Source organism: Lethenteron reissneri, chromosome 7 (assembly GCF_015708825.2).
Source record: "Lethenteron reissneri isolate LAM-NWPU_2019-01 chromosome 7, ASM1570882v1, whole genome shotgun sequence".
Taxonomy (NCBI): Eukaryota; Metazoa; Chordata; class Hyperoartia; order Petromyzontiformes; family Petromyzontidae; genus Lethenteron; species Lethenteron reissneri.
In genome coordinates this window covers 79,975-93,350 of record NC_083785.1, presented here as the reverse complement: position 1 = coordinate 93,350, position 13,376 = coordinate 79,975, and the positions used below count along the sequence as shown (strand labels likewise).

General features: G+C 42.1%; 1 protein-coding gene across 3 annotated transcripts in view; it reads left to right on the top strand.

Moving 5' to 3' along the window:
• Positions 1–13,068, top strand: part of LOC133355491 (outer dynein arm-docking complex subunit 2-like) — a 33,136-nt gene extending 20,068 nt beyond the window's left edge. For all 3 annotated transcript variants that reach the window (XM_061572811.1, XM_061572817.1, XM_061572826.1), the window contains exons 7-12: positions 767–921; positions 3,831–4,073; positions 6,196–6,310; positions 8,271–8,459; positions 9,519–9,740; positions 11,870–13,068. In XM_061572811.1, the coding sequence (XP_061428795.1) occupies positions 767–921; positions 3,831–4,073; positions 6,196–6,310; positions 8,271–8,459; positions 9,519–9,740; positions 11,870–11,983 (1,038 nt within the window). In that variant the 3' untranslated portion in view covers positions 11,984–13,068. The remainder of the gene's footprint in view (positions 1–766; positions 922–3,830; positions 4,074–6,195; positions 6,311–8,270; positions 8,460–9,518; positions 9,741–11,869) is intronic.
• Positions 13,069–13,376: the final 308 nt, after the last annotated feature.

Below are 13,376 nucleotides of genomic sequence, written 5' to 3'. Positions count from 1 at the left end.
ATCCCCATATGCGCACATTGTGACGGTTAACTTTACCACTTAGATGAAACGTTGCTTCATCACTAAAAATCAAACGTGGTAAGAAGCTATCGTCCTCTATGTTCTGTAACATCGCATCACAAAATTCTACACGTTTTCCTTTGTCACCTGCATGAAGAGCCTGTATCATTTGCAACTGGTATGGCCTCATGATTAAACGTTGCCTTAACACACGCCAGACAGTCGTATGAGGGATCGCAAGTTCTCGGCTGGCACGACGAGTGGACTTGCACGGGCTACGCAGAAAACTCTCTTGAATTCTTTTCATGTTTTCCTCTGAGGTGCGTGGTCGCCCTGTGCTCTTCCCCTTACATAAACAGCCTGTTTCCTCAAATTGTCGGTACCAACGACGATTGCTCTTTGACATTGGCGGATCAATGCCAAAACGCCGTTGAAACGCACTCTGCACCACAATTACGGATTGAGTCTTGCTGAACTGCAGAACGCAAAACGCCTTGTGTTGTGGGTTCACCATCTTGCGAATGACTGAGGCTAGGGGCTATTTGTGCGCTGGGAGAGGCATCTAGCGGTAATCATTTAAAACTATATGCACCGCCCTTTCAAGTGGTAAGAGTTTCATTCATGGGTGGTTTGTGGTTGTAGAGATATAGCGATTTCAAATCGGGTACATCTTTTTAAAACACCCTGTATATGACTACTGTAGGCTGTCTGGCCACTGGATGATTTGAGATGGTGAGTATTAAAAAGAAGACTCTTTTCTTGACAGTGTGCAGAAGATAAAGAGACCCGTGACCTTGTGCGGCAATACGGAGGCTTGCACCCGTTGGACATCCTGCTCGGAAAATCTGAGAACAAGGAGCTGTTGGCTGCAGTGACCGGGGCTATCTGGAAGTGCTCCATCAGCCAAGAGAACGTTGCCATGTAAGGAGACAACATGTGTCCTTCACATATCCTTAGCCATACAGCCTTCTGGGGTGCATAATTTAAACAGCATTGATTTCAAGATAAGCATACTCTGGAATGGTTTCGAGTGTCTTAGCAGTTAGCAGAGTCAAGATTGCTTAAATCAATGCTGGTGAACTGCCGATTAGGGAGACAATGCTTATTTACTTTGTTATTTATTTTCTCCACAAAAATTGTGATTAGTATTTTAAGTTTCCACGTAATGTTTTGGCATAGCATACATTTTGAATAACTTTTATGAGTTTTAAATGTAGGTACGTTTGGAAGACTTTTTCAGTTTAATTAAGTACTTAAATATAGGATTGATATGTAACCAATGTTTTGATACAAATGTGGCTGATATCATGACATGCATCACTCTCCAGTTTATATCAGCAGAATAAACATGTGCATATATGGTATGGATGAAGTACCTCAATAAGTATGGTTAGAGAGCTGGAAGACCATATATTTTATAGTTGGTGGTCATGTATCGATAATCACATGGAGCGTAGTTTGCATTGCAACGCAGTTATCAATATACGGTTATACCTCAGTTAACGAAGTCTAGGAATGAAGCCCCTTTATAACAAAGTCGCCCCTGGAGGGCTATTTCACCTCCCTATTTTTACGAAAAAATCTACAAAATAAAAAAAATATCCTCATATCATGCAAAGCGATTAACAAAAAGAGTAACATTTTAAACAGGTGTCCTGTCGACGTGACCGATCGTGGAGTTTGTTTACTGAATATTATCAGCAGCCAATGAGCGAAGAGCTTCGTGAGTCTCCCTCACTCGGCCCAATCAGCAGCGCGCCTCCCCATTCTTTCCCCTCCTGCCGGCCATTACTTGAGCTCCTCGTGTTGGTAATGTTTGATATTGTTTTTTGCAGTGATGAAGTGCAGTGTAAATCTATCTCTTTGAAAAGGAAAAATGCAGATCATAAGGAGGGTAGAGGCAGGAGAGATGAAAGAGAAGTGGCGCTTTCGTTTGGGTTAGCGCAGTCCACCTTAAATACAATTTGAAGGCCACCAGAGAAAGTACAGGTTTCTATGCAACAATCTAGTGACCTTACTGCTACTAAACTAACACGCACGTGAAACGGTGTTATTGGGGAAATAGACAAACTGTAAAGTGTTTGGGTGAACGAAATCACACAGCACCACATGCTACTCAGTCAGGCGCTGATAATACAGAAGGCACTGAGCCTATTTGATGTTTTGCTATTGTACACTCTTCTCTGAAGTCCTGGAACGTATCCCCATCCTTCCTCTCTTATATCTACCTCTGATAATGAAGTTCCTAACAATAAAGTGATGTCATGGAATGAATCTACTTTGTTAACCGAGATATTACTGTGCAGTATAAATTGTATTTATGAGAAAAAAAATTCCGTTATTAAGGTGATAAAAGAGAAGAACAGTCTTTACCCTTCCTTCCAATAATACATTTGTGAAGATGTTCAAACACTACTTAACCAGAGCTATTCATGCTTTGGTATTTGCATTGTCCTTGTGTTCACCTTTTGGAATTCTTTGCTCTATAGGACTGGTGAGACAAAGCCATGAAGGAGGCTGTCTCTGGTGCATGTTAATCAGTTTCAAGGACAATGCATACGTTATCAAATAACATTTTTCTTTGCACAGTATACCATAAATATGTGTAGGTAATGCAGACTTAATGCCTTGGAATAGGTGTCTATTTGGTGTTTGAACATCTTAACACCTCCTGTATGATTGCTTTCTCTTTGATCAGTATAAATTGTATTGCTCGTCTGAGACAAATGTTGCACACTCGAAATGAAGGACGTGGGCAGGTGCTCCAAATCGAGGGCAAGCACATTTATTTATTGTGGTTAATATTAATCTTGGGAAGAACAGCACCGTCACTCTGTCAAATGCAACAACACGTGTGTTACAACCAGCCTTGCTCCCGAGCCGCCATTAACCATGTGGCTGGTTTACACGAGCGGTTATTCATTAACCCTTTCTCTTAAACCCAATTCTACTACTGATAAACCATCTTTGTCTTTGACAATCACATTTGCACATCACTATTCGACTATTACTTTAATCCTAAGCTGTATGTCTATCTATACTATCCACTTATATCGGTATCTTACACCCATTATATGTACTGTATGTGTACAGTATACGTACTGTATATCACCATTGTACAGCTTACTACTTTACATGTGTTCTATTCTCAATAGCATTGCAAGTAGTCATATTCTGGGTACATGGGCATGGTTATAGACTAAACAGTATTAGATTTAGAGAATTAAAATGACAGTAACTAATTACAGTGCATCATCCCTTTACAATGCACAGTGCTAAAACGCCTCTAATTGCATATATCACAAACAAACACTTCAAAGCCAAGCTTAAAGTCTAGAACAAGTCTAGAAACATTTATATAACGATCAAAAACAACCTTTGGGTCCTTTACCTGTAAAATACAACAACACGTGTGTTACAACCAGCCTTGCTCCCGAGCCGCCATTAACCATGTGACTGGTATATCCGCGCGGTCATTCAATAACCCTGCCAGCCACCTACAGGCCCGACTCAGTCATCACATGCTGCTGTACACACATGCATTGATGCACTGCACAGCACATCAGGACTTTCACAGAACCACACTTTACTCCCTTGCTGCACAAGGACATAATTAAAAGAGTGATCCATTCCTAATGTGCCACACAAAGACCACTTTCTACGTTGGGTTGTTGTCCTGTAATGTGTCGGTGGAAAAAATATTTGACAAACAACTGAATCGGATCCATAGAGTTACACTCATGGTTTTACTGAGGTCGTTGTTGTTACCATTCACTGAATAATAATAATGTTACGAGGGCTTCACGGCTGGTGGCTTTGTGTGCTTGCAGTCTACAGGAGTTGAGGACCATAGAAACTCTGGTGTCCCTGTTAAGCAATCAACCAGAGGAGGTGCTCATAAACGTGGTGGGAGCGCTGGGTGAATGCTGCCAGGAGCCGGCTAATCGTGCCATAATCCGCAAGACAAGCGGCATCCATCCCTTGGTACAGCTGCTCACGGGCACCAACCAACCGCTCCTCATCAACGTCACCCGAGCAGTGGGTGCCTGCGCCATGGATCCTGAAAACATGGGGTGTGTATGATGGATTACTGCATGTGCAGTCACACCCACCCACGCACCCACGCACAAACAACGATGAGAGACCAAAACAAACGCACCAAAAATGTTATGCCTTAATTGTACTGTGGTTGGTTGGCCTTTATGCAGTAGTAAATTGTGCTGTGAACAAGGGCCATTGCCTGAAATGTTACCTATGATATATTGTCTCGTTTTATGGTGACAGTGTTATTGACAAAGGTGTTGAGTTTTTTTATCTGAAAATTCTAATACGAATTTGTTTCATACCGTTATTTTCAATTGGCAATAAAATTACAAAATATAATTTTTAAACCAAAATATATCTTTTAATAATTACAATGGTATGAATCACACATTAACAAATATAGCTCAGACTATGTTTTTTATTGAGTGAATCATACAATGTATATTCTAAGGGAGCTCAGGCTTTCTGCTTGACAGGCCTCCCAGAGAGGCCATTAGGCAACCTCTATTCGGGCAGTGCTCGACCTATGAACACAAATTGTTCCTGAGATTCGTTCGTGAGTTGACCGTATCATAAGTCAGAATACAATAATGTACTGTATTTTAAATGCCCATGGATCCGTGTCATGAAATGTGATATGGTTCAACAAAAAATGGAAGCATTGTTAAACTCATAAATCAGAAATATTGTACATTTTCATTTAATGCTGTAATGCATACTGTATCATAAATACAACTAAATTAAGTAACATAAATAGTAAATAAAACATAAAATAAAGGAACATAAATAGAAAAAATAATTTTATTTTCACTTGACTTTCGTCCTGATGCTGGCTTTCTTGTCAGAAGGGGTGTGATAAGTCACCGCAATTGCATGCACACACACATGGGATACGCGTGCAGGCACACACGCAGACACACACCAACAACAACTATCCTCCGTATAGCCTTAACAGACTGTTGGGGCAAGTGCTGTTTGTGAGCAGTGCCTATGAAGGCCAGCACGGCACACGAGGGGGTGAGTGGGTAGCCCTATGCCCGGCAACTTTTGTTTCTGCAGTGGTGATGTTTACACACTGCACCAGGTACACATTTGAGGTTGAGTCTAGCAAGGAGAAGCCCAGGACCAGTTCAGATAACGTCACTGGTGTTGGCCGTGACCAGGAATTGAACTTGGGTACCCAGGTTCGGAGTGCAGCGCACTAACCAAGCTCACTCCCCACACTAGGCCGACTCATTAGATCTCGTGGAGGATCACTCCGCTGAACAAAATAGTTCCGCGGTTTAGTTTTCAAGTGCGTGTTCACGTTTTAAGTAATTGTTAAAAAACATAATTCATGGAAGCTGGTGTGTAAGTGGGCGTATTCGTAAGTTGGTTGTTTGTAATTTGAGGACTGCCTGAAATGAGGACTAATTTAATCTTCTTAAGAGCTCATTACGCATGTAAAAATGCCTAAATAGCATGAAACAAATTGTTCATATTACTTTACATACAACAATACGCAAACACAGATCGGTATAGCCACGATTGTACAGAGCGTCACCTATGCATGCTCATATAGAGTCTACATTATTTTACTTTTAAAGCCTTACCTACTCTTGCATTTATCAAAGACATATTTCTGCATGTAGACATCTTGTCTTATATTTATTTAGCGCCTTATATCCAAGGGGCTTTATAAGGGTTATAAATGGTACAATGAGGTTAACAGACGGTGGTATGGTGGCATATGAGAGGAGGAGGGGAAAGAGGGAAGGGGGATAGGGATAGGTAAGGGGAGAGAGGTTAGTGGGAACGGGAATTACAGGGGTACCTAGGGATGGAGGGAAGAATGGGCCAGGAAGAAGAGGTGGGTCTTGAGGGATGAGTGGAAACGAGACAGGGAGGGTGCTTGGCTCCATGTGGAGGAGAAGTTTGTTCCAGTGCAAGGGGGCAAGTAGGGAAAAGGAGCGGAAACAGGATTGTGCACAAGGAAAGATGGGAACTGTGAGGAGTAGGAGGGATTGAGAGCGGAGCGGGCTGGAGGAGACTTAGTATGAGACAAGAGAAGCAAGGTACAGTACTTCTGTACATGTAATAATGTAACCTCTGCCGTTGTAAAGTTGGCTTTGCATGTTTTATAATGTTCTGTATTGATCGTGCTTTGTCTAGTATTATCGATCATCTGGATGGAGTTCGCCTGCTCTGGTCCCTCCTTAAGAACTCCAACTCACAAGTGCAAGCCAGTGCAGCTTGGGCTATTTGCCCTTGCATTGAAAATGTCAAGGTAAAACTACAACGTGACTTTTCATCATGTGGATATTTATAGCAGCCAAATACTCCAAACACATGTTTCTAAATGTGGAGGGAAAAACCGGAGGACCCAGACAAAAATCCACATGACCACGAGGAGAACATGCAAACTCCAAATATGGTGGCGAGACTCATATGTAAATTATTAGTGTACAGTTATACATAAGCTGCATACATTACAAAGTATAATTTTCAAACCATAAATATCTATCTGTTGACATAGGGAACTGGTTACCTATCTCTTAGCATTGACCCATAGACTAGGTCGACTCAGCCTCAAATGAATACCTAGTGCAGTGTATAAGCATCTCTACTTGGGAACAAAAGGCGCATGGGGCTGGCGATCCACTCTCTTATGCACTATGCCGGCCTCCATAGGTACTCGCTAATAGCACTTGCCCCAACAGTCTGTTAAGGCTATACGGGGGATCTTTGTGTGCTAGATAGACCAGTGAATATTTGGTCATGCCTGGGTTATGATTATTATGCCTCTGCATCACAGTGCTCTAGGATTGACATGAGATTGTTTGCTGTCCATGTTGTAAATATTGGCTCTGCTCATTTTTGTCTCATGCAGTGGTGCAATGATTTGTTCTGGAATTGAGCACAATATATTTTGGACAAAGTTCAAACACTCCAGCATGCTACATTTAGCCCAATTCATAAATATGGCCCCCTGTCTCGATAGGCTTGTCTGGTAATATAAATTCTACTAAGTAGCTGATGATGCGTAAAGAGCTGGTACTCACTCATACAAGCCCTGCTGTATGGACAGTACTGAGTGTTTACACAAGGCTACATTCCGGTCCGTTACAGGTGTAGTGAGTCACTTCTGAGACACTATTTTAGGAGGCAACACCGTTTATTCTACACTATATACACACTGTTCACACACGGGATAACTAATTACGGGTCAGAGCAGCCAACATGCTGTCTGACCCACGATGCCGGAGACGAAGACGTAGCACCTCGGGTTCCATTCCACCTGTAGACAGCCCTGATTTAACCTCGGGGCTTGTCTTTTATGCCTCTGAGCGTGGCCTGGCTCCGCCCTTGGCCACGCCCCCTTCTAGAACCTTCCAGGAGGTCCTGGGCCGACCTCCACGTGCCACCTGCCCGGCTCCGCCCTTAACCACGCCCCCTCCTGGAACCCTCCAGAAGGTCCTGGGCCATGTTCCTTGTGTCCCCTTGGTCACCTTTGTCCTACATCCTGCACCCCGGCCCATCACGTGCTTTGCCAGCCGGCCGTGGTGACGTGTCTCCACATGCCCCTCTCCGCCAGCAGCCAGTGCCACGCCCCCTAGTGACCCACTACATGGCATTACCTGCTGTGCTGGCGGGATAGCTGCTATACCATGCTCTGTCTGTAGGCCTCATATTCTCCTCTCTGCCAGCAGCCAGCACCACGCACCCTAGTGTCCCACTCCGTGGTATTACATGCTGTGCTGGCTGCTACACCCATATTTCTTTATTCTACTGTACCCAGCGCGACGCGCCGTAGTGATCCATTCTATGTCACTACACAGGTAACTCCCACCAGAGGCCAGAATCACATTGTGTTCTTTAACAGGGACCAAAGCCTAAAACGTTACCCAGTTATATGTTTCCAGTTACCTATTAGTTTGAATGATAGTGGTGGTGAATATTTGATTATTTTCATACTTTAATAACTTGAGTTTGTTGCTGATTTGTTCCTCTACCGCTTTTGTCTTAGTAGTTGTTCTTACACTTGTACTTTGGTCATAAAACGTGCATGTAAGCATACATTTTCTCTATAAAGTGGCATGAAACTAATTATTTTGAATATGTAACAGTATGTTTCATATACAGTATCTAAGTATAAATCCTATCAATGCAGGTAGCTTATTGTTAGAATACTGCTGGTATTATTTAAAAAAAAAACACTGATATTGTTTTCATTGCATGTTGTCTAGGATGCTGGAGAAATGGTGCGATCGTTTGTGGGTGGACTGGAGCTAATCGTGAACCTGCTCAAGTCTGATGACAACGAGGTTCTGGCCAGTGTGTGTGCAGCTATATCCAAAATTGCCAAGGATGAAGAAAACTTGGCAGTGATAACGGACCATGGGGTGGTGCCCCTTCTTGCCAATTTGACGAGCACGGTAGGGATTTCCCACAATGATTACACTTTGTTTATATTTTAACGTTCATCTTTTTTTGTTACAAGAATAATAATAGAGACAAGCAGTAGGTAACTTTATTGTTCATGATAAAGTGTGATGTGCAGGGCGGTGATGTGGCCCAGCGGTAGCAAATGTTCCGCTTGGCACAGGTTTGTGATACGAAGAGCAAGCAAACACAAAGGAAAACACATTTTTGAAATATATGTAATAGCGAGAAAATCAGATGCATGAAGTTCACATCCAGTGGCCACCCTGGTTATTACTGAGGATGTGTGAATCGTAATGATATGCGCCGTCTGCTGCTTAGTGGATGTTAAAGATCCTTCGTCGTCATTCACGAGAACTCCATTGTCTGCCGGGGTCATGGCCCATATAAGCCACATTCTAAAATTATTTGCCAATTACTCAGTTGGGATTGCACATAGCAAACATCACCTCCTACTGGCAGAATAATGCCTACTCGCAGACTGAATGCTGAATAACCTTATGCTACCTCTTGGAACGACCTTTACAATGTTTGGGACGAGATGTGATGTACATAGCTTATCGCATGCAATGCACTCTGAGAGACCTGTGGTGTAAAGCAGGGTGTTCTATCAAAAACAAAGCATCATTATTATTTATGTCAGGTACAAAACACTGTCATGTAATGGATATGTCCTCTCACCCTGCAGCTGGAAAGAGTCCTTCATATAGATATCATAATAGAACAAAATGCATATCTTTAATAAGGATATTTATATTTTTTTGTAAGTGTTCTGGCATAAGTAAATTTTATTTGAAACCAGGTGAGGGCTGGATGGTATGATGCAGTATGCAAAATGATACAGTAACGTTGTAGCGTACCCTCATCTCAGCTCTTCGTCCGTCCATGGGATGACTGCAGGCTGATTTTGTGGTGCAAATGTGATTCAGTAAACATTCCTCACTCCTTGCGTTTTTGCTTCACGAGGCACTCTTCAGGAACGCGCCTACCGCGTTAAAAAATGACATGAAACTGTATATTCCATTTCAAACTTCTGACCTCTCATGCCACAGACGGACGACAAACTGCGTAAGAACCTGGCGGAAGCGATCGCTTGCTGCTGCACGTGGGGGAGCAACCGAGTGGCATTTGGGGGTGCCCAGGCGGTGGCTCCGCTTGTGCGCTACCTCAAGTCCAAGGATGCGTTAGTTCACCGCGCCACAGCGCAGGCTCTCTACCAGCTGTCCCTGGCTCCTGAGAACTGCATCACCATGCACAGCAATGGAGTGGTCAAGGTAGGCCAGCCAGCTCTTTACATTTCATTCCATTCACGCAGATTGTATTGGATGTGAGGTTTCTTTTTGCCAGGAAAAATTGCTGTTGTATGTATGTTGAACTTTTTTCGCACCGTACATAGCCAACCGTGCTGTTAATAAGTATAACCCGTAAAAACAAAGTTTTTCACTCTAAATCCTTTATATGCGTGGCGGCTAGAGTCCTCTCGTCCTCTGGCTTGAGATGGCTGCCACCTATGGGTCAGATGATTGTCTGCCAATATTAAGCAATTGGTAATTAAATATTTAATTTGTTTTCCCTAAACAGTGTAAAATTTTGGAAATTTCTTTTCACGAACATTAATTGTCTCGCACAACGAGTCTGTGTGCAGAATGTCAGCTCGATTGGATCACGGGAAGTGGGTTAAAAAACGACCGAAAGATTTGCACGGTCGTAAGCAAGCACGCAAGCACGCAAGCAAGCAAGCGAACTTAATATAAAGGATTTAAAAATAGGTGACGTCCTTGTGCAATTGCACTTTAGAAGAAAAAATTACAAGATGATTTTGTTGAACCAGGTGAGAATTCAAGAGCCCAGGATTAATCAAATTTGCAAGTGACCTAGGTCATCAAAAAGAGCAATGACATAAACACAAGTACAACAATAAAGCAAATAGAAATCGGTGCAAAAACAAGGAAGAATAAATTAAGAGTCGTGATCCATACATAGGGTTTTTTTGTCCTTTGAGGATGAAAAGGCAAGTGAATTGTATCGATGAATGAAGCTTCAACATAGGCACATTTTGACAAATGGCTGTAACAGCTACGCTAACACAACGTGCTTTGCATTCACACATGAATGTGACCACTAAAGCTGCATCAATCCATTAAAACAGATTCCTATACTCACATTACATGCATCGAAAAGTATACCAGAAGAATCGATTCCAGTTGTATTCCTATACATTGGGTGTAATTGTTTTTGGTAATGGACTTATATACTTTTTTTGTGACTTACCTTTTCTATAATCTGCACTCCGATCGGTTTTGCATTCTAGATTTGAAGCTTTCGTGACTGCAAGGATTCATATTCTTAGGTTTTTTCGGTAAAGTCACGTAGGTAAAAAATAAATTAATAAAAGTAAAATAAAAATAAAATAAAAATCACGACGTTTCGGAAGCAACACAAGCCTCCGTCTTCAGGTGGAACAGTCACAGCACGATAGCTGTATCAAGTGATACAGTGATCCACCTGAAGACGGAGGCTTGTGTTGCTTCCGAAACGTCGTGATTTTTATTTTATTTTTATTTTACTTTTATTAATTTGCATTTTTTTACCTACGTGACTTTACCGGTTTTGCATTGTTTGTTGTTGTAACTTTCTAAACCGCCCCGACTGGACATCTGTGAAAATGAGCTTCATAGCTCATCGGATTCCTCCTGCAGTATAATATTCCGATTCTGATTACAGATTCCGAGAATGTATTTGGGTGATGAGTGTTGAAATGTTGCAAAGTCAAAGTTACTTCCTGCTCATTGAGGCATTGGTCCTCATCTCCTGTTTACAGCCCTGAGCCAGTGGTGGAAATTCCACATTCCTTTGGCGGAAAGGAGGGGGAATGTTTACCCTGCTAACTTCCACGAATGCTTCTTCCGACTTGAATTGAGCCAATGGCATTTTTTGTTTGAAAGAACAATGTTAATGCTACATTTATGTGTATGAAGTGTCCTGGTAGTGTAGCGGTTAGCGCGCTGGCCTACGAATCCAGCGACCCGATTTCGATTCCCGCTCACAGCCAACACCAGTGATGATTATCCAAACTGGTGCTAGGCCTCGCCTAGGTCGACTCAGCCTCAAATGAGTACTTGATGCAATGTGTAAACTTTGCCACTGGGGAGAAAAAAGTGGCGGGGGGTGGTGCTGGCCTCTCAGTTTGCATCAAGCATCCCCGGCCTTCATAGCCGCTCGCTAAACAGCACTTGCACTAAGTCTGCTAAAGTTTAACATGTAGGTTTTTGCGACTAATATCATCCATAATACAGGTTTTTTTGGGTTAGATCGCGTAAATATATTAAAGTCTATACGGGTGATCTTTGTCTTGTTATTGTGTCCTTGACTGCTATTTTTCTGTTTCTGATTTGCTTCAAAGCCACTGGTGGCCATGGTGGGCTCCACCGACACATTTCTGCAGGTGGCGGCCGCAGGCTGCATAAGCAACATCCGCCAGCTGGCTCTGGCCAATGAAAAGGTGCGGTACGGCTGACGTAGCCCTGACATAGCCCCACATTTTGATGTACATGAAGACTCATCCAATATCAGTTGCTCGTGATGTTGCTTTGTCAGGAGTAACACATTTGAAGACACATCGTGAGTAATAGGATATTTTTGGAGTCACCAAGATCGTCAATTTTTTCATGTACTATGTATGGGTTTAATTATCACATTACTTATTTCACACTTAATTACAGCCTGATATTTTTGTTGTCATTCACGAGTCTTGCGGAGATTTGTTATCTAGTACTTTGTGGACACGTTGCACTATTCATGTGAAACCCTTATTCTCTACTTATATTGATAGTAAAGTGCTTATCACGAAATTTCATAGTACATTACTCTCGATTATCCACACTAATGATGGAGAGGATGGCCATTGATAATTCAAAATCGCGGATAATCCAAAAATATACATTTTCCGCATGCTCAGAGATAACACTCCTGTTCCCACGCACAAGACTCTGCCCACTAAGTGGATAGGAGCAGAGCCACGCGAATCAACATCAATCAAACTCTGCCCACTGTTGTAAAGATATGCAACTACTGTACTGTAGAGTTGATCGCGTGGATTTAGGAATAAATGGAGCACACATTTGCTCGGTTTAAGCACGTAACTTGTAATAAACATTTCAAAGATAACTCTTTTTAGATTCATAATTAACGTTTTTGGGTTAGATCGCGTTTTATATAAATGTGTCGTAACCCTCCACCACCCGACACGGCCAATCAGCAAAAAAGTGTCACGTTGACAAAAGACAAATAATTCACTACTTTAGCCCACCGGTGTGTTGAAGAGTGAAACCACAACATTTACAATTTTATTATGAATAATATTGGTCACGAAAGCCTACGTGTTAAACACTTTTTAGATTATTAATTTGGGCTTAAGGGAAAAAAAACACGATTTATGAATAAATCTCGGGTGCATGGTAAATCTACAAATCTGATAAACCATACGTGGATAATCGAGAGTCTACTGTATTTGCATAGCTAATATGGTGTATCATTTGTTGGGGGATATTCAAGATATTGCTGTTGAAGGAATAAGTTTGTGTTTTTTTAATGTGAAATAAAAGTTAATTGCAAACCAATTCTAAAGATGCCTGGTTCCTTTGTTGTGTGTATAAACTATGTCATATGTGCAGTTATTTTGGCCGTCATTCCACCACTTTCCAGTAAAAAATACGGCCATTTTGCATACAAATTGTCACACTCGGCGTTAAATTCATGTTGGGCCGAATTCCGCACAGAAATGCACCCATTGCACACAGGAAGAATTGTCCGTAGTGGGCAGGGTGAGAGCAGAGCCAATGATGGATGATAAGATTCCTGCCAATTGCAAAATATTTACGCCCTCCCGTGGAATCGTGTTGATTGCGTTT